The sequence below is a fragment of the Rana temporaria genome, chromosome 4 (assembly GCF_905171775.1).
Source record: "Rana temporaria chromosome 4, aRanTem1.1, whole genome shotgun sequence".
Taxonomy (NCBI): Eukaryota; Metazoa; Chordata; class Amphibia; order Anura; family Ranidae; genus Rana; species Rana temporaria.
The window spans coordinates 157,293,594-157,319,563 of NC_053492.1; the positions used below are offsets into that span (position 1 = coordinate 157,293,594).

Here is a 25,970-nt window from a genome sequence, read left to right on the forward strand (position 1 = left end):
TTTTTCAAAATTTTCGGTCTTTTTTTAGTTGTTGCGCAAAAAAAAATCGCAGAGGTGATCAAATACCACCAAAAGAAAGCTCTATTTGTGGGTAAAAAAGGACGCCAATTTTGTTTGGGTACAGTGTAGCATGACCGCGCAATTGCCATTCAAAGTGCGACAGTGCTGAAAGCTGAAAATTGGCTTGGGCGGGAAGGTACGTAAGTGCCCTGTATGGAAGTGGTTAAATAGTACAAAAATGAAAAGGGCATGAGGTGGGACTTTGCATGAGGCACATGGAAGCAAATGAGTAAAAACAGCCTTTAATTGGTTGAGATAGTAATATAGGTAAATTTTTGTTACATTTCAAAACGTTATGCATTTTGCTATACGTAAAGATTACTATGAACACTATATAAGAACCAAACTAGCGCAATATAGAATATTCCAATAAGGAATTAATATATAAATGTATCAGATACATGGAATAGCAGAGATTTAGGAATCACATTGCAGTTGATATCAATATAGTTTGTTGACCATAATGAAAGTCAAATGGATGTCAGAGAAAGTAAAAATTAATGAGTGGAACGTCCATAACAGATATAGTAGAGGGGTAGACTTGTCGGTAGTTGAAAGCTCTATGCGTTTCGGGGCTTTAAAGGGGTTGTATAAGTTTAAAAAAAAATCCCTAAATGCAGTGCCTTGCGAAAGTATTCGGCCCCCTTGAACTTTTCGACCTTTTGCCACATTTCTGGCTTCAAACATAAAGATATAAAACTGTAATTTTTTTTGAAGAATCAACAAGTGGGGCACAATCATGAAGTGGAACGAAATTTATTGAATATTTCAAACTTTTTTAACAAATAAAAAACTGAAAAATTGGGCATACAAAATTATTCAGCCCCTTTACTTTCAGTGCAGAAAACTCTCTCCAGAAGTTCAGTGAGGATCTCTGAATGATCCAATGTTGACCTAAATGACTAATGATGATAAATAGAATCCACCTGTGTGTAATCAAGTCTCCGTATAAATGCGCCTGCACTGTGATAGTCTCAGAGGTCTGTTTAAAGCACAGAGAGCATCATGAAGAACAAGGAACACACCAGGCAGGTCCGAGAAAAAGATTTCCCAAGCTTTAAACATCCCAAGGAGCACTGTGCAAGCGATAATATTGAAATGGAAGGAGTATTAAACCACTGTAAATCTACGAAGACCTGTCCGTCCCTCTAAACTTTCAGCTCATACAAGGAGAAGACTGATCAGAGATGCAGCCAAGAGGCCCATGATCACTCTGGATGAACTGCAGAGATCTACAGCTGAGGTGGGAGACTTTGTCCATAGGACAACAATCAGTCGTATACTGCACAAATCTGGCCTTTATGGAAGAGTGGCAAGAAGAAAGCCATTTCTTAAAGATATCCATACAAAGTGTTGTTTAAAGTTTGCCACAAGCCACCTGGGAGACACACCAAACATGTGGAAGAAGGTGCTCTGGTCAGATGAAACCAAAATCGAACTTTTTGGAAACAATGCATAACGTTATGTTTGGCGTAAAAGCAACACAGCTCATCACCCTGAACACACCATCCCCACTGTCAAACATGGTGGTGGCAGCATCATGGTTTGGGCCTGCTTTTCTTCAGCAGGGACAGGGAACATGGTTAAAATTGATGGGAAGATGGATGGAGCCAAATACAGGACCATTCTGGAAGAAAACCTGATGGAGTCTGCAAAAGACCTGAGACTGGGATGGAGATTTGTCTTCCAACAAGACAATGATCCAAAACATAAAGCAAAATCTACAATGGAATGGTTCACAAATAAACATATCCAGGTGTTAGAATGGCCAAGTCAAAGTCCAGACCTTAATTTCAATCGAGAATCTGTGGAAAGAACTGAAAACTGCTGTTTACAAACGCTCTCCATCCAACCTCACTGAGCTTGAGCTGTTTTGCAAGGAGAAATGGGCAAAAATTTCAGTCTCTCGATGTGCAAAACTCAGAGACATACCCCAAGCGACTTACAGCTGTAATCGCAGCAAAAGGTGGCGCTACAAAGTATTAACTTAAGGGGGCTGAATAATTTTTCAGTTTTTTATTTGTTAAAGTTTGAAACATCCAATAAATTTCGTTCCACTTCATGATCGTCTCCCACTTGTTGTTGATTCTTCAAAAAAAATTACAGTTTTAAATCTTTATGTTTGAAGCCTGAAATGTGGCAAAAGGTCGCAAAGTTCAAGGGGGCCGAATACTTTCGCAAGGCACTGTAGCTTCCTTTACCTTAGTGCAGTCCTCCTTCACTTGTCACCTTCACTTGTAACTTCCCTTTCAGTTACAACAAAAAAACCTCTGAAGAAGACCATTATGGTCAAAACGCGTTCGATTTTTTTATACATGCGATGTTCACTGTATCCAGCTGTATAATCTGTTGTATGCTGTAAACTATATGAAAACACATTGCTATGTCCTTTGTCTATACTGCTACTCATGTCCTATTTATACTCCCCATTTCTTTTGGTGTATGTGACATTCCCTTAATAAACCTTTTTACATATTGCATCCAACCCTTTATTTGAGCTGCCTAAAAACCCCATTTCTCTGTCGCCTTAACCGGGGTGAGCAGCAGTTTCTCTCTACCCATGTGTTTTGTCCCTTCTGTAGTCCTCCCCCCTATACCTCATCCTTCTATTTTGCTTTTAAAAGTCCTTACTTCTTCTGAGAAATCCTCACCTCATGTTCTTCTTTCTGTAACTCCACACAGTAATGCAAGGCTTTCTCCCTGGTGTGGAGTGTTGTGCTCGCCCCCTCCCTTGATGGAGGAGGGGGCGAGCAGGAGAATCAGGACGCCCACTAACACACAGCTCCTTTCTCTATCTGCAAAGTAGAGAGCATCCTGACTCTCCTGCTCACCCCCTCCCCCCTTAAGGGGTGGGGGGCAAGCACGACACGCCACACCAGGGATAAAGCTTTTCATTACTGTGTGGGGTTACAGACAGAAGAACAGGAAGTGAGGATTTCTCAAAAGAAGTAAGGATATTTAAAAGCAAAATCGTAGGATGAGGTAAGTGAAAGAGGACTGCACTAAGGTAAAGGAAGCTATTAAGGAAAAAAAATTGTACCTTTACAAACCCTTTAAAGCCCCTCATCAGGAGCAAGACTGTAGTCATTGTCTGAGTGAAAAGAACAATAGTTATTGTTATGGTCAGAGGACTAGTGGAAAACAAGTGGATAAGTATAAGACATGATGGCCTCCTTTCCATCACACAATTACCCAACCCAGTACCTTACATGTACATCTGCCCGATGGCTGTGCGGCCATGATGGTGATAAGCCGGCCAATAAAGTCACAAGTGGGAGCTGAGGGGGCATGGCGAGGCGACAACACAGACGACCATCGCAAATGGGTCACAGTGGATGCCATAACATGGATGTAACGCTGGATGAAGGGACCCCAGAGGGGGGACCTAGGTAACAAGAACAGGAGTGTGAAAAAAGAGAAAACCCTCTACCAGATCTGTTATGGAGGTTCCACTCATTAATTTTTACTTTCTCTGACATCCATTTGACTTTCATTATGGTCGACAAACTATATAGATATCAACTGCAATGTTATTCCTAAATCTCTGCTATTCCATGTATCTGATACATTTATAAATTAATTCCTTATGGGAATATTCTATATTGCGCTAGTTTGGTTCTTTTATAGTGTTCATAGTAATCTTTACTTATAGCAAAATGCATAAAGTTTTGAAATGTAATGGAAATGTACCTATATTACTATCTCAACCAATTAACCACTTGCTTACTGGGTACTTAAACACCCCTCCTGCCCAGATCAATTTTCAGCTTTCAGCGCTCTCACACTTTGAATGACAATTACTCAGTCATGCAACACTATACCAAATGATTTTTGTGTCCTTTTTTTCATACAAATACAGTTTTCTTTTGGTGGTATTTGGTCACCTCCTGGGTTTTTTATTTTTTGCGCTATAAATTAAAAAAGACAGAAAATTTTGAAAAACAAAATTTTCTTCATTTCTGTGATACAATTTTGCAAATTAGTACTTTTTTTTTCCATAAATTTTGGCCATAATTTATACTGCTACATATCTTTGGTAAAAATAACCCAAAATCTGTGGAAATTATTTGGTCTGTGTAAAAGTTTAGGGCCAGATTCACCAAAGAGATACGACAGCGTATCTCCTGATACGTCGTCGTATCTCTGTTTCTATCTATGCGACTGATTCATAGAATCAGTTACGCATAGATATCCATAAGATCCGACAGGTGTAATTGCTTTACACTGTCGGATCTTAGGATGCAGTACTGCGGCCGCCGCTGGGGGGAGTTCAAGTCTTAAACCAGCGTTGGGTATGCAAATTAGGAGTTACGGCGATTCCCGACGGATTTTCGCGTTCGCTACGTCGCTACTAGTCTAGTTTCCCGTCGCAAAGTTAGTCGTCGTTTGGCCTGCCCTAACTTTATTCAGCAATCGTATTGCTGTTTAAAGTATGGCCGTCGTTCCCGCGTCGAAATTTCAAATTTAACGTCGTTTGCGTAACACGTCCGGGAATACGGAAGTGCACTACGCGCGTCGCCGTTCGAAAAAATGACGTCACGGCGCGCAAAGCACGACGGGAATTGCGAAACTGAGCATGCGCAGTAGGTCCGGCGCGGGAGCGTGCCTAATTTAAATGCAACACGCCCATTTGAATTGGCCCGCCTTGTGCCGGAGGCTGCCAGCGTAGTTTTCATCGCAAGTGCTTTGTGAATCAGGCACTTGCGATGAAAACTTGCGGCGGTGTAACGTATCTACGATATGTTACGCCGCCGCAGTTCTATGTGAATCTGGCCCATAGTCTACAGGCTATAGTGCAAATCGTAATTAATGTATCACATACGATGTACTGGCGGACTATCTAATTTCTTGAGACCCTATCAAGCCAGGAAAGTACAAATGCCCCCCAAATTACCCCTTTTTGGAAAGTAGACATTCCAAGGTATTTAGTAAGAGGCATGGTGAGTTATTTGAAGTTGTCATTTTTTTCCCACAGTACTTTGCAAAATTTAAGATTTTTATTTTTTATTTAACATTTTTCTCAAAATTGTCATTGTAATAGCTTATTTCTCTCACATGGCATGTGCATACCACAAATGACACCCCAAAATACATTCTGCTACTCCTGAGTAGAACGATACCCCATGTGTGAGACTTTCACTGCCGGGCCACATACAGAGGCCCAACATGCAGGGAGCACCATCAGGTGTTCTAGAAGCATAAATTACACATCTAACTAGTTGACTACCTATTACAATTTTTGAAGGCCCTGGAACACCAAAATGACCCTATTTTGGAAAGCTAACACCCCAACATATAATCTATGAGGCATAATGAGTCTTTTGAACGGTTCATTTTTTTTCCAGAAGTTTTGGGAAAATGTGGAAAAAAAATAAACGCATTTTTTTTTTTTACACAAAGTTGTCTGTTTATAAGATATTTCCAACACATAGCATTTAGATGGCAAAAATGACACCCCAAAATACATTCTGTTACTTCTCCTAAATACGATACCACATGTGTGAGACTTCTACACAGCCTGACCACATACAGAGATACAACATGCAAGGAACATGCACATACCAAGAATTACACCCCAAAATACATTATGCTGAGCAAAGCGTAAACAAAAGATTTAGAAATCAAAATAGTGTAGCGCTAAATATATGTGACAAATTAAAACATTAATTGAATGAGAAGGACTATAAAAATGAGTCTTATAGTCATGTAGTGTTAACACCAAAGTGCTTCAAAGTCCATAGTGAATGGTAAACAATGACAGTCTTAGTGAAATTCAAAATTGAAAAAAATTCCAAAAGAGGTGTGACATATTATGGAATGTAGAAGTGAAATTTGATAGTAGATCCACCACCAAGGTATAAATTGGAGGCTTACCAGAGAAAGTGGACCTAAATAAGCATATACTTAATAGGTCATAAATGCTTATAGAGGATAGCGGTGTCCCGGTTCCAAAGCTGCTTGTAGACCTCTAGGGGTTTCCACTGTATATGCGATGTATATAGAATTGATGAGGGATGGTGCCAAATAAGAATCAATGTTGACCATGGGCAATATCCACAAAATCCGGAGGCTCAGAGTGTATATAATAAAGGAATCTTGATATCGAGCTTGTATCAAGACAGTTCAGATTCAAAACACATGTTAAGGCCACTGAAAGGAACAGCTTTATTCCCACTGACAGCTGCCACCATAAAACGTGGCTCAATTCAGTCCCACGGAGTCAGTTCCGGCGTTTACGCAGGAACTGTACTGATGACGACACTTATTTCTCACAAGCATCAATGCAGATTCTGAACTACAAAAAGTGGCACTAATTGAACGCACTACTCTTCTGGCTAATAAAGCTCTGCAGAAAAGGGATGACTCTTAAGTTTTCTATGGTCACCTCCTATTCCAATCAGCATAGGGACATCAAGACTATCATAGACAAACATTGGAATGTACTTAGGAATGATAAAGTCCTACGACCAAATCTGCCCGAATGGGCCAAAGTCATTTTTAAAGGAGCACCCACTTTAAGACACAGTATTGCTCCTAATGTTGTGGATCACCCTATTCGCTCAGTGTTTTTTCAAGAAATGACGGGATATTTTCTGTGTAAGAAATGTAGTGTCTGTCATTTCAACATGAATGGGAAATCCAAGTCATTGGAATTCAGGTCTAGCAATACAGGCCGCACATATCCTATTAAATCATTTTGCACATGTGCGACCACACACATTGTGTACCTTATCACCTGCCCGTGCGGAAAACAGTATGTTGGTCGTACCATACGGACCTTTTCCATACAGGTAAGTGAACATGTGACCAAAATTATCGGTGGGTCTACCAAACACACGGTCCCCAGGCACTATAGGGAGTGTCTTGACCGTAACCCCAAGGGCACACAGTTTTTAATCATAGACAAATATGTGCCACTTCGGAGGGGAGGGGCTAAAACTAGAGGAGTGTCCCGACTTGAGGCATATTGGATATATGAATTACGCACTTATGTCCCGTATGGCCTTAATGTCGAATGGGACATAAATGCATTTATTAACCAGTCTTAGTTGTATAATGACTTGGAATGATGCATTCCCATATCCAATTGTGGCTCCCTAGTTTAAATGCTTTTAATTTCGTCTTGTACAAATACAATGTACAACACGTCTATTTTTTTAAACTTTTATATATCCCACATATTTAACTTTTTTATAAAAATAAATAAATTTTGTTTTATATATATTATCAATTTTGAACTGTATTTACTGCCTCACAAGCTGCTAGCGGCATTGTATAGTATTATCATGATTGTTTGCATCGATCTGGCTTGTAAATCCTGCCTGATGTTAACATACGCTGATATTATTTAGACATGGGTCTATGTTGTCTAATTGTTTTTGTTACAAGGACAACTTCATTAGACCTCATTGTTCTGTAACATCTGATTTTGAATTCTGATTCAGGCCATTATTCTTAATTATTTGTATAATGTTGTCCCCAATTTGCTTTTAGACGCCTATGAATGGGAACTGCGCTGTTGCTTCTCGCTGGGGATCGTGTGATGTTGTCCCTTAGCGAGAGCGAGGCTTGGTGTTGGTCTCTAAGCGCATGCCTGCGTCTAATTATCGGACGTCTGTACGTTCGGACGTTCGCCGCTTACGTTCCAGACTGTCTTTTGATCTGAGGCTTGGAGCGCACGCTGGTGCCGCCATGTTGCTGCATACCCGGAAGTGATGTCTAATCACTTCAGCATTCGCAGATGGAGCCACAATTAGGGTAGGGGGACACATTTATATATTTGGGTCATTGACAGCAGTAGGCCAGCACCCCAGATGACAATCTAGAGATCGAAACGCGTCGGGACTCCATGCTGACTTTACTGCTATTATTACATGTCTGTTTAAAACCACTGAAATGTGAGTGTAACTTTTATACCTTTGCTGCCAAGTAAATTGTCCAAACAGATTTACACTATGTGCATCCTCGTTTTCTTTCCTTTATTATATACACTCTGAGCCTCAGGATTTTGTGGATATTGCCCATGGTCAACATTGATTGTTATTTGGTACCATCCCTCATCAATTCTATATACATTGCATATACAGTGGAAACCCCTAGAGGTCTACCCCTCTGTCCACAAGCTGCTTTGGAACCGGGACACCGCTATCCTCTATAAGCATTTATGACCTATTAAGTATATGCTTATTTAGGTCCACTTTCTCTGGTAAGCCTCCAGTTTATACCTTGTTGGTGGATCTACTATCAAATTTCACTTCTACATTCCATAATATGTCACACCTCTTTTGGAATTTTTTTTCAATTTTGAATTTCACTAAGACTGTCATTGTTTACCATTCACTATGGTCTTTGAAGCACTTTGGTATTAACACTACATGACTATAAGACTCATTTTTATAGTCCTTCTCATTCAATTAATGTTTATTTTAATTTGTCACATATATTTAGCACTACACTATTTTGTTTTCTATGTTTTTTACTTGCAGAATTGATCTTATTCTGTTGTGTTGGCTGCTACTTATATGCTTATTGAAGTAGCGTGGTGAATTTATACATATTCTGTATATTGTTTTTCGTAAACAAAAGATTACCTGTGGTTTTAGTAGGGCAGTTCTACACAGCAGTATAGCACTGGTCCAGGCAGCAGGCAGGGACTTGGTCAGCAAAGGCATACACAATTGTCCAGGCAGGGGTACTGTCCCGTCAGGGTTAGTGCAGGCAGAGATATTGCCAGCAGTGCCAAAAATATTGGTCCTGGTAGTAGGCAGGTCCATGTCGTGTGGTCAGTTCATGCAACAGGCAGAGGCATGATGGCATAGGTCCTACAGGCAGCAGGCAGAAGTAGGGCCTTGTTCAGGACAGAATGGGGACAGGGGTAGAGGCTTCTCCCACCCAAATCTCTTTGAAGCCTCTGAGTCTCCAGACCCTAATCTAGGATGAGAAAACAAAAAAAAAGTTGTTTTCTTCATCCAGAAAAACTTTTCTGGAGCCCCTCACATATGCGAGACCCCTGTGTTGAATCCCACTAGTCCAGTAGCAGGGTACAAGATCAGTCCATGAGGCAGGCAAAAGGCATGGTCAACAGTCCAAGGTCAGTTCCAGATCAGGCAGAGGCATTACAGAATCGTTAGGCAGAAGCATGGTCGAAAAACAGTCCAGGGCCAATCCCAGATCAGGCAGAGGTATTACAAAATCGTTAGGCAGAAGCAGGGTCGAATAACAAGCCAGGGTCAGTTACAGAGCAGGCAGTGGCATAAGGGGTGTGAAGGTGTGTGAAGGCAGGAACTGAGGATTACGTTTACCATACTTCACTAATAATTTTGTTTAGTATGGTAACGGCGAAAACGGCCAACTACACAGAGGCCTGGTTGGGAAGGACAATCGGCACCATGATAAACTGAGTCTCGTCTGACTAGCACCCACCTTACATTTTTTTTACCTCGTCGGCCTATTGCTGTGGGAGGGACTTTATCTGGAAAGTGACGTTCGGAGAGTCGACTTAAAACATCTGATTGGATGTTTTGGGGTAGGTCGTTCTGGAATATCAGGGCAGTGGTGATTTCCTCCTGGTAGCCAAGGTAGGGTAGGGGGTTTCGGGTGGACTTGCGATAAATAATGAGTTGTATACGGCCAAATGAAAAAAATAAATTGCTACTTTTTTGTACCAATGGTACGTCCGCCTTGTGGCAAGGTAGGGTTCCAACATTTGGTCGTTAAAGTCGACTCCCCCCATGAACGAATTGTAGTCCTGGATGCATGTGGGATTTTGGATGGTGGTGCCACGCTTTCTGCAGATTTCCACAAAGGAATTGTTGTGGATGGAAGACAACATTTACACATCTCTTCTGTCCTTCCACTTCACTGCCAGAACCTCCTTGTTTCGCAGACTTGCCAATTCTCCTTTTCTAAACTTTTTATTTACAAGACTTTATTTACAACTCTTTTTTTTTTCTGACGGTGCCACATGCTGGCGTCTGCTTCCGGTGAAGGTTATGGGAACAGGGGAAGAGATGTGTAGAAATTATCTACATACAGATGGTAGCCTTTGTGCAGTAGGGGGTTGATGAGTTGCCAAACAACTTTTCCACTTGATCCCAAGTAGTCTGGGCAATTGGGGGGGGATGCAGCTGGGTGTCCTTCCCTTTGTAGACTAAGAAGGAATACAGGTACCCTGTGACTCATTCACATAGTTTGTAAACCTTCACCCCATAGCGGGCCCTTTTGCTGGGGATAAACTGCTTGATTTTAGGTCTGCCACTAAATTTTACAAGGGACTCATCCACACATGTGTGTTGGTCCGGGGTATATAACTGGGGGAATACTTCAGAAAAATAATTTTAAAAAGGAGCGAATTTTAAAAAGCCTGTCAAAATTTGGGTGATTTCGGGGAAGGCATTGGGTATTTATCATTGAAGTGGAGGAACCTCATGATCATAAAGTATCTGGTTCTGGGCATTGTTGCAGAGAAGATTTGCATATGGTAGATTGAGCGTTTTGACCAAAAGGATCTCATTTAATTTTTTTTGTTGAGTCTCATGCAAAATGTGAGGCCTAAAAAAAACTTAAACTCCTCCACCGTTGGGTCTCTCAACTCGAAGGGACGGGCATAATAAGATGTTGGGTTATTTGCAATACATTGTTCGGCATATAGGTTGCACTGGGCCAATTCTAGATAGCATGTCCTCAAGTAAATCAAAAAAATTGATTGGGGAAAAAATTGTCCGTGTCCACCTGGACTCCTGGCTGGGCAGTGAAAGGGGGAATGTTCGCTTCTCCTGAATTAGGAGGAAGCCACAAGGGGTTTTGAAGGACATAGGGAAGGCTGGCATGGGTCCTTGGCCTTTCTTGCCAAGGTACTGCGGTGCTGGTGGATGGCACTGTGGTGCTAGTGGATGGCACTGCGGTGCTGGTGGATGCCACTGCCTCACTGGTGGATGCCACTGCCTCCTCACCAGAGAGTCTTCGTTTGGCGGGCTGACTATCTTCCCCCTCTGAGCCTGTCACTGTTCCACTACTGTAGACTCACTCATAGTTTACGTCCGACTCAGAATCCGAATGGGAATCCGAAAAAGAGAGCTCCCTGTTGCTCTCGTCAGGCATGGAAAGAATTTGATATGCCTCCTCGCCGGACCAGCAACATTTTGACATGGTTGCTGGTGGTGGTGATGCGACTTCACAGGTGTGTGGCACTGAGGCGGCACAGATGTGCACTGATTGATTGCACAGATGTGCCCTAATGAGATGGCACAGATGGGTACTGAGGTGGTGGAACAGATGTACACCGATGAGGCAGCACAGATGTGTACTGATTGCACAGATGTGCACTGATGAGGCGGCAAAGATGGCACTAATGAGGCGGCACAGATGTGCGTTGAGGCGGCACCGATGTGTGAGGTGGCACAGATGGGCACTGATGAGGCGTTACAGATGGGCCCTGATTGTTTGCACAGATGGGTACTGAGGTGACACAGATGGGTACTGAGGTGACACAGATGGGTACTGAGGTGACACAGATGGGTACTGAGGTGACACAGATGGGTACTGAGGTGACACAGATGGGTACTGAGGTGACACAGATGGGTACTGAGGCGACACAGATGGCACTAATGAGGCGGCACAGATGTGCGTTGAGGCGGCACCGATGTGTGAGGTGGCACAGATGGGCACTGATGAGGCGTTACAGATGGGCCCTGATTGTTTGCACAGATGGGTACTGAGGTGACACAGATGGGTACTGAGGTGACACAGATGGGTACTGAGGTGACACAGATGGGTACTGAGGTGACACAGATGGGTACTGAGGTGACACAGATGGGTACTGAGGCGACACAGATGGCACTAATGAGGCTGCACAGATGGCACTTAGATGGGTACTGATGTGCCCCGATGAGGCCGCACAGATGTGCACTGATTGACTGCGGCACAAGTGGGCACTGATGAGGTGGCACAGGTGGGCACTTATACGCACTGATCACAGGTGGTACTGGTGGCACAGGTGGGCACCAAGTGTTTCCCTGGCACTGATTGGGCACTGGGCACTGATATGTCTCTTTGTATACAACTCACAGATCACTCTTCCTCCTCACACGCGGTGTCTGTGTGAGAAGGGAGAGCCAACAATGAGAGATGATCTCATATGTTTACATTTGAGATCATCTCTCATTGGCCACGATGATCGCGCTGTAAATAGCCACTGTGATTGGCTATTTACTGCGATCTGTGATTGGCTGTGTTCAAGGGACACGGCCAGCACAGAAGTTTCCCGATGCGCGCTCGGAACAAGAAAAGGGGAGGCCGTATATAGACGGCCTCCCGGCAATTCAGGTCCGCGCTGTAGCCGTATTTCGGCTATAGCGCGGATAGGAAGAGGTTAAAGGCAGTTTTTTACTCTGTTTATTTGCTTCCGTGTGCCTCATGCAAAGTCCTGCCTCATGCCCTTTTCATTTAAGTGCCTATACGGTTTTTAAAAATCCCATAATGCACTGTCTCTCCCTGCTCTGCACATGCTCAGTTCTGTATTCTTGGCACTGTGCCTAAAATCAGAGCCACTAGCGATTGATCAGCTGACCGTTTTAAGATTTACTGTTGCTGAAGAAAACCAGAAAGACACCGACTGTATGGAAGGAACACCGATTTGAGAGAGAGAGAAAAGAAAAGCGGGAGAGCAGACTGGACAAACTCTGCTGCCATGGAGACCTTAGAGTTTGGCTAGATTTTGTCTAAATTCTCCCCCGCCGATGAAGCCCGATCTGAGTCGTGATCCAGGGGCTACCGGTTTGCAATTTTTGCAAACAAATGAGCTGCAACTGCATGCATTGCACATTGCATGCTGTTGCAGGGTATTTGAGGCACATTCCCATTGACTTGAATTTTTAGCATTCGACAGGCTTTCCGATCGCTACGCGTCCAGTCACTTTTAGCTTTGCGGCCGCACCATGTAAACCTTACTGTCCTCTGCCAATTGCCGCTTAAAGCAGTTCTAAACTGCGGCTGTTAAAAAACAAAACCCAATTGTAGGGCAATTGTATAATGTGCTAGTATGCATCGCATACTAGCACATTATGGAAGACTTTAGTTCAGAACAAAGCTCTCCTGCGACACCCGGTCACCGCTGAGGGCTTACATCTTCCCCCGATCTGTCTTCTGGGTTTGTGCGCTTCGGCTGTGTGATTGGCCAGAGCTGTAATGACGTTACTCCTGCGCATTTGCCCTCCTTTTTGGCATGCAGCTCTGAAGTTCCAGCAAGGTATGCCGGACCTCCAGAGCGCATGCACCAGTGATGTCAATTGCTGCATGCAGGGTGAAATATCTCCTAAACGGTGCACATTTAGGAGATATTCAGTTTACCTACAGGTAAGCCTTATTACAGTCTGCCCATAGATGGATTGAAATTCTGATGGTTCAGCAGGAATGCCTGGCTATAGGGTAAATGCACATGTCTAGGCAGCATAAAAAAATAGAACACATGGCAGAAAAAAATGCTCATATGGATGCGATTTCGCTTATAAGCATTTTTCCCCAAAACACTAGAAAAATTGCACACTTAAATGCTTGATGCGCATGCTCTCTATGACTTTGATTCCTATTTTACAGCCGACACAGTTTTATTCTTTGTGTTCTCTGCTCCTTACCCTGAGTTTTGGTACCTTTTTTTTTTTATTATTTATATTGCAAAACAATAACTAAAGAATAAAAAATAAATAAAAAACTTTGACGCGCCTAAACTCCGCATTTTTTTTCTACTCATTTTTTTCTACTCAAAAGCTTCTCTCAAAAACTCACTTGTGGTGATTTTTTATTTTTCAACCTGTAAATGCTCCTCCTCGGATATGCCTGTTAGTCAAGTAAGTACCCAAATGTGCATGAATACATAGGCTGACATAGAGTTGCTTCTACAGGCTTAAAGAAAAGACCCCAAACGCCTGTATAACCAGCATTTATTTTTTTATATTTTTTATGCCCAATGTGCATGAGGCTTTAAGCTTCTGTCAGCCTTCCTTTCAATCTGAGCCAAGCCATACAATAAAGGCTGGACACTTGCATATTTTAATTGAAGAAAGTATATCGTTTTTGATACCAAGGAGGGGAGGAGAGTTTCTAACAAGGAATTGACTGCACTGGGCTTCAACAAAATGTCAGCCTCCAGCAAGAATAAACAGAAGCAATGCTGGAGGCAATTTATAACACACACTGGTTTTCATAGCATAATTATTAATGTGAAATGCATGTTCTTTTGTTGTAGCACATGAATTATCATTTCTGTTATGAGTAAAATTCCGCTTTAAGTCTGCCAAATATATTATTGAATGTGACAGAAAATCACTTCCTGTGCTGCAATGTTTTCTGCATTATTCCCAGTTGTCTCTGTGGACTACAGAACACCTCCCCCTATGTTACAGAAATGGGGGGGGGGTCCAAAGTCCTAACGCACTTGCTGTCCTTATAGGGTAAGTTCACCTTTACATAAAAACCTGTGAGCATTTCAGAAAACGCTTGAAATGAATAATATACAGTATATATGCCGATGTTCGATAAGTAAACACGGTTAATGTGCCAATTTAGTTTTTTCTAAATTGTATTTATGTTGCCTTATTTGCCATTTTAGGTCTCTGATATTAAGGACCCTTTCCATTCATTTGATAACATGATGGCCAACTTTAGAAACCGAATGACTGACATGCACAAACAATTTGTAAGTTGTTTTACTTATTTTCATTAAAGTGGACCTTCAGTTATTTTTTCAACTTTACATCTATTAAATCCCCTGCCCTTGTCGTTTTAACCTTTTTGAAAAGTAAATACATCATACAGTGCACAGCTTGCTCTTCTTGTGAGAGTTTGCCAGGAAGGGAGGGTGTGTGAGTCATAAGAGGGCCAATGAAAGGTGCAGAGCTGATGGTGTGTGTATAAATCCAGGAAATGAACAGGCAGCGGCTTCAGATGCCCAGAGTTAAAATGGCTACAGACAGATTTCTGCAGAATATTTGGCAAGTACAGAATCACAGTATATATAAAATATGAAAAGTGGTTGGAGGGAAGCTTCAGAATGGCAATGATGTTTGTATCACAAATTATGTGAGCAGACTGCAGTTCCTCTTTAGACATGCATTCTGGAGTGTTTGTAGGCCAGAGGGCCTCTGCGTTATTGGGTGTAATGATTTTGGAAGAGCAGCAGGAAGATGACTGTCTCAGATCAGTCCAATAAAAGGACCTCGTACAATTTTGTGTTACTGTGTAATAAGGCATATACCCCATAATATATCTGACTGAAGTTACAGAGGCCTACACATTCAGTTGCCATTGAAGGTTAACATCCAAATGTAGTTTTTTGGGCAGAGCTGGAATGAGTTAGAGGACATAGATACATGTTTAGAAAGTTAGGAAGGCTTGTAACCTTTTGTAATGTTTGTAGCACAGTTTGCTCTTCCTGTCTAACAACTCATTCCTATTTCTTGCCTGGTGTCACTGGGACAGAAAAGTGAGAGAAATGTATTCAATGGTGTCACATAGAGAATCTGCAATTTTAACTTCTCCCCACTCTATCCAAAGCTTAAAAAAAAAAAAAAATCTCTAGGTTTTAAAATGTTTAATACATTGTGCTAGTTGTAGTTAAATGGCAAGCAAGCGTACCTGTATTATTTATATTGCATTAACTCCTTCTGCACACTGGCTGCCAAAAAAACATGTCCTCTGTGACCTGACAGCAGCTTCATTCACTGCCCCAGCCAGTGATGAACAAATTCTTTTGAAGTCCCTGGAATCCTCTGTGTATGCCAAAGATCTGTTTAGCCTTTCCAAGAAAATGCCTGGTCTATAGTTCCATTTGATTTAATGCATCATTTTTATATTTGAGTATGTGTATCACTATTAATAACATTTCCCTTAACATACAGGCTATTGTAGCTTTCTGCCATGTTTGGTCATAGTGCAAGGCTGGGTGAGGTGCTTATGTGTACAGTGTAGCAGCCAAGTCTATATATGAGTGATGCATACTTTAATGTAGTAATATTATCTCCCTCCTAAGGCTGCATCTCCAGTGTTAAAAAAAAAAAAATCCTAATCTTCACTCGCACATCAGACACTCTAGCTCGGGGATCATTATACTATATTCGTGCTATCTGCTCTCATGCTCGCATTTGCTCTTCCAAAAACTTAGACACACTAGTAACCATAGAACAAGTGTATATTAAGCAGCACTTCTCCCTGTGACTGCTGCAGTTATCGTATTGCTAGGTGGTTGCATGTTTAGACACATCCTGTACTATCAAAACACCCTGCTATGATGTAAGCAGTGTTTTTATTTATGTATTTGATTTTTAGGGCCCATTCACACTAAAATGCAGTGTGGGGGAGATCATTCCAATTGCACTGCCCTTACAATCAGCTGCGGATGTCAGTTGAAAGTTAACACCCCTAACACAGTGGGCCAGATTCACAAAGAGATACGACGGCGGATCTCCTGATCCGCCGTCGGATCTATGAGACTAATTCATAAGAATCCGTTCCTCATAGATCTCCCTTAGATCCGACTGGTGTAAGTGACTTACACCGTCGGATCTTAGGCTGCAATCTCCCACCGGCCACTAGGTGTCGCCTCGGTCTTTTACGCGTCGGATATGCAAATGAGGAGAACCGGCGATTCAGAAACGAACGCCCGCCCGTCGCTTTTTTTTTTACATCGTTTGCGTTCGGCTTTTTCCGGCGGATAGTTACCCCTGCTATATGAGGGGTAGCTAATGTTAAGTATGGCCGTCGTTCCCGCGCTGAGTTTCAAATTTTTACGTCGTTTGCGTAAGTCGGTCTGGAATACGGATGGCCGCAATTGACGTTGCCGCCGAAAACAATGACGTCCTAGCGACGTCATTTGGAGCATGCGCACTGGGTAATTTTGCCGGCGGCGCATGCGCAGTTAAATCGGCGTGGGAACGCGCCTGATTTAAATTGTACACTCCCCCTAGCCGCGGAATTTGAATTCCGTCGGGGGAGTTACGATCCGACGGTGCAATTTTCGAGGTAAGTGCTTTGTGAATACTGCACTGGCCTCGCAAAATTGCACCGGCGGATCGTAGATCACATAGATTACGCGGATCTAAAGATCCGCTAATCTATGTGAATCTAGTCCAGTGTGTTTGCCTGCACCAGATTGCATGGTACAAAAGTACAATGCAGTTGCCACTAGTTTTGGAGCGGTGCAATATCGGCCCATTCCAAAGGAATGTGCTGAAATTGCACTGCACAGAACTGCATGTAAATCGGACAGAACCCGCACAGCTTTCCTATCCAATTCACATGCAGTTCCTAGTGTGAATGGGCCCTAAAGTTTTTACTTTTTAACCTGAACGATTACACCCCTTTCACACTGGCACTACCTGGTCTGATCATCTGGAAATCCATGAACATATTCCTTGCTGAATTGGAGCACATCTGTGCCAGTTTAATTTTTTTCCCCCTGATTTTTAGTTCTATGGCTGGCTCAATTAAAAATGGATTTTTCCATCAGACAACCCTGATCCATCACCTTTAGGTCCAGAAAAGGTTGCAGACCTTTTTCAGTTTTTTTTCCGCAACTGGGCAGACTTGGAGACAGTAGCGACTGGTGCTCCAAATTTTTTGGGGGGGCAAAAACAAACTGAAAAAAAATGTAATCAAATGCAGTGCCTGTGCCCATCATATGCAGCCTCTGTGACCCCCCACTCGCCGTCTGACTGGCACACACTTGCCCCATTCAGGTGGCGGGTCAGGCACCGGTTGACGGCGGCGAACGCCTGTGTCCTCCATGGTTCTCTCTCCTCCCGTGTGTGGCGTCTTCCATTCCGTTCAATCGGGGGGCGGCTGTGCCTTCAGCCAATCAGGTGATGGGTATTGGATCCGTGCCTCCTGCTTGGCTGAGAGGCGGTTCAGTGTTGGAATAGCAAATATTTATTTGCGAACACACCTGAGAGCATAATGCAAAAACACCCCTGCTGCTGGAATTCAGGCACCCAGTGTCGGAAAAGGGGCCGGACGCCTGAACAGGGGGTAGCTACAGTGGCAATGGATAGATTCATTCTACACAGAGAGGGGTGGCATGACAGAGGGGGTGGCGCCCTTAATGGACGCACAGCCACTGCTTGGAGGTGATTGAGCATAAACCGATGCACCTATATAGTACCTGCTCATAGACTTGCATGGAGCTTCTTATTGGGTCCACCAAAAAACTAAAAGGCAGACCTCAAGGCATTTCCACTGTGAAAGGGGTCTAGGATATGTTACAGTGTTGGTTGATTTGATATACAGTATCTCACAAAAGTGAGTACACCCCTCACATTTTTGTAAATTATTATTATATCTTTCCATGTGACAAAAATGAAGAAATTACACGTTTCTACAATGTAAAGTAGTGAGTGTACAGCTTGTATAACAGTGTACATTTGTTGTCCCCTCAAAACTCAACACACAGCCATTAATGTCTAAACTGCTGGAAAAAAAAAGTGAGTACACCCCTAAGTGAAAATGTCCAAATTGGGCCCAATTAGCCATTGTCCCTCCCCACAGTCATGTGACTTGTTAGTGTTACAAGGTCACAGGTGTGAATTGAGAGCAGGTGTGTTAAATTTGGTGTTATCGCTCTCACTCTCTCATACTGGTCACTGGAAGTTTAACGTGACACCTCAGGGCAAAGAACGCTAAGGATCTTAAATTTGTTTATTGTTGCTCTACATACAGGTGGCCTAGACTAAAAGAAGATTGCCAAGACCCTGAAACTAAGCTGCAGCATGGTGGCCAAGACCATACAATGGTTTAACAGGACAGGTTCCACTCAGAACAGGCCTCGCTATGGTTGACCAAAGCAGTTGAGTGCACGTGCTCAACATCATGTCTTAAGGAAATAGATGTATGAGTGCTGCCAGCATTGCTACAGAGGTTGAAGGGGTGGGGGGGATCAGCCTGTCAGTTCTCAGATCATACGCAGCACACTGCATCAAATTGGTGTGCATGGCTGTCACCCCAGAAGGAAGCCTGTTCTAAAGATGATTCACAAGAAATCCCACAAACCATTTGCTGAAGACAAGCAGATTAAGGACATGGATTACTGGAACAATGTCCTGTGGTCTGATGAGACCAAGATTAACTTATTTGGTTCAGATGGTGTCAAGCGTGTGTGGCAGCAACCAGATGAGGAGTACAAAGACAAGTGTGTCTTGCCTACAGTCAAGCATGGTGGTGGGAGTGTCATGGTCTGGGGCTACATGAGTAGTACCGGCACTAGGGAGCTACAGTTTATTGAGGGAACCATGAATGCCAACATGTACTGTGACCTACTAAAGCAGAGCATGATCCCCCTCCCTTTGGAGACTGGGCCACAGGGCTGTATTCCAACATAACAACCCCAAACGCCTCCAAGACAACCACTGCCTTGCTAAAGAAGCTGTCACGTACCTGAACATTGTCTGAAGTGACAAGGTCATCCTCTCGTATCTCCGGCACCCTGGTCCCGCTGAGAGTGGAGACAGGAGAAACCAAGGGCCCGGAAGGGACACGAGTGCCTGCAGATGAATCTCTGGAAGCCTGAAGCAGATGATGCGATTCTTAGAAGGCAGCGGGTCACAGGCACGGAGTTGCAGATACCCGGAAAGCAGAGAAGAGCCAAACAGGAGACAGGAGCGTAGTCACACGGATAGCCAGGTTCAGTAACAGACAGGCAGCAATGTGCAAAGTAATCAGGCAGGAGCAAGGTCAGAGTAGGGAGCCGAGTTCAGGAACCGATAATCAGAAGTGTAGCGAAATCCAGTAGCGGGGTCAGGGAAAGCCAAGGTTCAGTAACAGGTGACAGGCAGGTAAAGACAGGATACAGGTACTGGAACAGCTGAGATCTGTCAGCACTTGACTGGGATCCGTGCGCCCCTTAAATAGGCCGTCTGGCGCCAAGGAATCTACTCATGCGCGTTGGCGCATGTGCGTGTGCGCCAGAAACGCGCTGACCGTTCTCTTATATTGCCCCCTCCCTAAGGGCAGCCTCCGGATGCCCCTTAGAGGCTTCTTTTCCGGATGACGCTGGAAAAAGGCACAAACTTTTTTGTGGGGCATGCACATTAGAAGCTGGCTCCCAAGAGTTCTCTTCCGGGCGATAACCCTTCCATTTAACCAAAAATTGTGTTTGGCCCCTCTTGGTTTTACAATCCAGAACAGCTTCGACTCCATACTCCTTGTTGCCTTCGACGCGTAGTGGAGAAGGGTTTTCTGGATCACGATTGGAAAATGGGTTAGGCACTGTTGGTTTTAGTAGGCAGATGTGGAATACTGGATGGATCTTCAGATTTTTAGGTAGTATTACCTCAAAGGCCACAGGGTTCATTTTCCTTTTTACTGGAAAAGGCCCCAAATATTTCGGGCCAAGTTTCTTGGAGGGGCAACTTTAGCTTTAAATTTGCAGTAGACAACCAGACCTTGTCTCCTGGTTCCAGATTTAAGTTGCCCCTCTTCCTTTTGTCAAAGAACTTCTTGTTGCTCGTCTGGGTTTTAGAGATGGTATTCTGGAGTAATTTGTTGTTAACATTGAAAAAGTCCAGTCTGTCTTGTACAGCAGGTACGGAGAATTCTATAGGCAGCTCAGGCAAAAAGGAAGGGTGATATCCATAATTGGCAAAAAAGGGTGATTGCTTGGTAGCAGAGTGAATGGAGTTGTTATAAGCAAACTCTGCCAGTGGGAGAAGAGAAGACCAGTCATCCTGTGAGAAGGAGGAGAAGCACCGCAGGTATTGCTCCAAGGTTTGATTAGTTCTCTCCGACTGTCCATTAGTCTGAGGATGATAAGCAGTGGACAGACTGAGTTCAATGTTTAATGCTTCACACAGAGACCTCCAAAATCTGGAGGTGAACTGCACACCTTGGTCAGAGACAATGTTGTCGGGGATTCCATGCAGTTTTACAACTTCTTTGATAAATGGGGAGGCCGTCTCAGCAGCAGAAGGGGTGCCTTTTAGGGGAACAAAGTGTGCCATTTTGGTCAGACGGTCCACCACAACAAATATAGAAGTGAAGTTCTCAGAAGGGGGAAGTTCCACAATGAAATCCCATAGATATTATGCTCCAAGGTTTCTTTGGCACATGAAGACTTTCAAGTAGGCCGCAAGTCTTGGCTCGATTGGTTTTGCAGCGTAGGCATGTCACACAGGATCTTACATATTTGTTACAGTCCTGTGTCAATTTGGGCCACCAAAAAGAACTGGAAATTAAGTCTATAGTCTTATGAATACCGAAGTGGGGTGATCATGACACTGTTTGAGAACAGAGACTCTGAACTGTTCCGGGACAAAGATCTGTACATTGTGGTAGTAGAGCCCATCCTTAAACTGGAGGGATAAATCTTGAGACGGGGGGGGGGGGGATGCTCCGTCACATCTGCCTTTATTTGGGACATCAGGTCTGACTGAAGGAGGAAGTTCTTGGCTGGCAGGATGGTGTCTGGCTCTGAGGGTTGAACTGGATCATGAAACATGCGCGACAGTTCTTGTGGTCAGTGAAGATGAGGATAGGGTGAGCGGCACCTTCCAACAAGTAACGCCATTCCTCAAGTGCAGCTTTAATGGCTAACAATTCCCCCATCTCCAAAATCGTAGTTTCTCTCAGAAGGATTACATTTTTTGGAGAAAAAGGCTACGGGATGCAGTAAAGATTTAGGACCTTGTCGCTGAGATAAGATGGCCCCTACAGCGCTTTCGGAGGCGTCCACCTCCAAAACATAGGCCAGGGACGGATCAGGATGCTTCAAAATGGAGGCCAAAGTAAACAGGGTCTTTAATTGTTCAAAGGATACTTGTGCTTCAGGGGTCAATCGGAAAGGAACCTGCTGTTTGGTTAGTTGGGTAATAGGTGAGATTATGCCAGAAAAGTTTTCAATACATTTTCTATAAAAATTTGCAAATCCCACAAACCTTTGTACCGCTTTCCTGTCTGTAGGAGCTGGCCATTCCAGGTCTGTAGGAGCTGGCCATTCCAGGACTGCAGCGACCTTCTGGGGATCCATGGAAATAACAAGTGCAAGAAACTGTATGGTCTGCTTTTCGAAGTTACACTCCTCAGCCTTGGCGTAGAGGTGATGTTCACGAAGTCTACTCAAGACCTTCTTCATATGGGTGCGATGTAATTCAACCATCTCAGAGAATATAAGAACATCATCGAGGTAGACTATGATAAACAGATCAAGAAAGTCCCGAAAAATGTAATTTTAACAAGTGCTGGAAGGTGGCAGGGGCATTGCAGAGGCCGAAAGGCATAACTAAATATTCAAAATGCCTGAAGCGTGTTCTGAAAGCTGTTTTCCATTCATGTCCCTTTTTTGATCCGGACTAAATTGTTAGCACCCCTCAGATCAAGTTTGGAAAATATCTGTGCTCACCGCAACCTCTGGAACAATTCAAGGATCAGCGGAAGTGGGTATTGGTTCTTGACAGTGATCTTATTAAGATCCCGGTAGTCAATACAGGGTCTTGGAGTGATCTTTTTTTTTTCTACAAAGAAAATACCAGCCCCTGCAGGTGAGGAGGAATGCCGAATAAATCCCTTTCCCAGACTTTCATCTATATATTTGTGCAGGGCTTTTAGTTCAGGTTCGGAGAGCGGATAGATTCGTCCGAAAGGAATCTTGGATCCAGGTAAAAGTTTGATGGGACAGTCATAGGTCCTGTGTGGGGGCAATGTATCTGCACTTTTCTTGTTGAACACATCCAAGAATTCATGGTAGGCAATGGGCACCAGTTTTGCAGTTTCGGGGTCCGGACATATACTGAGGAGAGAAGCAGGGTTACAAGTCCTTTCCAGTAAACCTTGTACCTGACAATAGTTGGATGAGAAGGAAACATTTTCGGTAACCCAGTCTATATGGGGGTTATGGGCTTTTAGCCACGGTAGCCCCAGGATGATGGGGAACATGGGTGAGGCAATCACATCCAGACGGAGAAGTTCCAGATGCCCTGAGGAAGTTTGGCAGGGGATAGGTATAGTCTCCTGGGTTACTGGTCCAGACTTAAGACCAGAGCCGTCTGCTAGATGGACGGCAAACCCCTGCCTCTTGGTGCATAGGGGTAGTTGGTGTAAGGTAGCGAATGCTGAATCCACAAAGCAACTGCAAGCTCCAGAGTCTATAATAGCGGATACAAGGATAGTCTTTTCTGATAACTGGAGCTGGATCAGCAGAGAGAGGTGGGTCTGGCCCCTTCCAGGGAGATGCATCATGTGGGGCAGCAGTGAAGCAGATTTGGAAGGTTTCACAGGACAAGTCTGTATGAAGTGACCAGTTCTTCCACAGTAAAAGCAAAGACTTATGTTGTTGCCGGAGGCATTCTGAGGAAGACTGAGGTGGTCTTGGGTAGCTTTCATGGGGGAAGTTCAATGGCACTCCTTATTCTTAATGGGCATTTTCAGTGACTCGGCAGAAATTTAAGAAACAGTACTTGAAAATGCTGGTGGCTTGGTGTTGGTCCTCTCCAATCGCCTTTCTTGTTGCCGTCGGTCAATCTGAATAACAAGATTGATCAGATCTTCCAGGGAGGTGGGTATCTCCACACGTGCAAGTTCATCTTTTAATGTATCAGAAAGTCTGAGACGAAATTGACGATGGAGAGCAGCTCTATTCCACTGAGTATCAATACTCGGCACACGAAAGTCTGACACATGATCTTCGACAGACCTTGGGCCTTGCTGGAGTCTGCTGAGTGTGGATTACGCAAACTGTTGGAGAAAAGGGTCAGCATACAACTGGGATATAGCAGAAAAGGAGTTAGTGGTTGCCAAAGCCGAATCTTGTTGCTCCCGAAGATGAGCCCAGGAAAGAGGTTCTTTAACCACTTAAGGACCCCTTCACGCCGATATACGTCGGCAGAATGGCACGGCTGGGCACAATCACGTACCCGTACGCGATTCCTTAAGCCCAGACCCTGTCCGAAGTTTCGTGACCGCGCCCGCGGGACCCGATCCTCGCCGGTGTCCCGCCATTGGTCACCGGAGCTGAAGAACGGGGAGAGGTGTGTGTGTAAACACACCTTCCCTGTTCTTCATTTTGGCAGTGTCATTGATCGTCTATTCCCTGATATAGGGCCAGATGATCAATGACGTCACACGTCCAGCACCACCCCCCTACAGTTAGAAACACATATGAGGTCACACTTAACCCCTACAGTGCCCCCTAGTGGTTAACTCCTAAACTGCAATTGTCATTTTCACAGTAAACAATGCATTTTATAGCACTTTTTTGCTGTGAAAATGACAATGGTCCCAAAAATGTGTCAACATTTTCCGATGTGTCCGCCATAATGTCGCAGTCACGGAAAAAAATCGCTGATCGCCGCCATTAGTAGTAAAACAAAATTATTAATAAAAATGCAATAAAACTATCCCCTATTTTGTAAACAATATAAATTTTGCGCAAACCAATCGATAAGCGCTTATTGAGATTTTTTTTTTTTTACCAAAAATAGGTAGCTGAATACCCATCGGCCTAAACTGAGGAAAAAAAAAAAAAATTATATATTTTTGGGGGATATTTATTATAGCAAAAGGTAAAAAATATTGTTTTTTTTTTTTCAAAATTTCGATCTATTTTTGTTTATAGCGCAAAAAATAAAAACAGAGGTGATCAAATACCACCAAAAGAAATCTCTATTTGTGGGAAAAAAAGGACGCCAATTTTGTTTGGGAGCCACTTCGCACGACCGCGGAATTGTGAGTTAAAGCGACGCAGTGCCAAATCACAAAAAGGGGCAAGGTCCTTAACCTGCATAATGGTCCGGGTCTTAAGTGGTTAAGTTACAAGGTGATGATGAACCCTACTTTGGTGTCTTCGGAAGAGAAAGTTTGGAGTAACAAGGAAAAATACAGTTCACAGGCGTTTCAGAAGGCACAAAACTGTTTGCGATTTCCGGAAAAACGCTCAGGCAATGGCACTCTGGGTTCAGGAGGAGTGGCAGTCACACAGAGCAGACTGAAGTCCATTTTGAACCGAAGAACTTGCGACAGCAGGAAAGGTGGCAGGCTGGTTCAGAAGCTGACCTTCCATCTGTTTCACATTGGTTTGAAGACTCTGTACTGTATGGGATGCAGAGAAGGATTGGCAAATGTCCTCAAAAGAAGAGGCCTCCCTTTCAGACTCCATTACTGGCTGACAGATACTGTCACGTACCTGGACGGAGTCTGAAGTGATGAGGTCATCCTCTCTTGCATCTCTGGCCCTGGTCCCGCTGAGAGTGGAGACAGGAGAAACCAAGGGACCGGATGGCACACGAGTGTCTGCAGATGAAGCGTAGTCACACGGATAGCTGGGTTCAGTAACAGACGGGCAGCAATGTGCAAAGTCATCGGGCAGGAGCAAGGTCAGAGTAGGGAGCCGAGTTCAGGAACCGATAATCAGAAGTGTAGCGAAATCCATAGCAGGGTCAGGGAAAGACAAGATTCAGTAACAGGCAGGTAAACGCAGGATACAGGTACCAGAACAGCTGAGATCCATTGACACTAGACTGGGATCAGTGCGCCCCTTAAATAGGCAGTCTGGCGCCAAGAGATCCACGCATGCGTAATGGCGCATGTGCGTGCGCACGTGCGCCTGGGGCGCGCTGACAGTTCTCTTATAGAAGCTCAAGGGAAAGGTGGTGGACTGGCCAAGCATGTGTCCAGACCTAAACCCTATTGATTATCTGTGGGGCATCATGTTTATGCACAGATGTCTAATAAAAATGACCCCTGAAGTCACCAAAAGTAGTGCAGGAATTACTTTTGGAAATTGGTGCGGCGGCGCACCGATTGGCATAGTGCCGTTGTTTGCAATAGGCTGTGATTTTGCGGTGTGAAAGGGGGCTTACACTTTTATAAAGCTTTGTATTTGAGTGGAGTTTTTGGAATCACTGTTTGATGGTATAACACACCACGTAGGCTTACAT

The 25,970-nt window shown here is 43.8% G+C and overlaps 1 protein-coding gene across 2 annotated transcripts in view; it reads left to right on the forward strand.

Moving 5' to 3' along the window:
* The window catches only part of MLF1 (myeloid leukemia factor 1), a 138,697-nt gene that overhangs the window by 69,261 nt on the left and 43,466 nt on the right, over positions 1–25,970 (forward strand). For both annotated transcript variants that reach the window (XM_040349255.1, XM_040349256.1), the window contains one exon: positions 14,666–14,752. In XM_040349255.1, the coding sequence (XP_040205189.1) occupies positions 14,666–14,752 (87 nt within the window). The remainder of the gene's footprint in view (positions 1–14,665; positions 14,753–25,970) is intronic.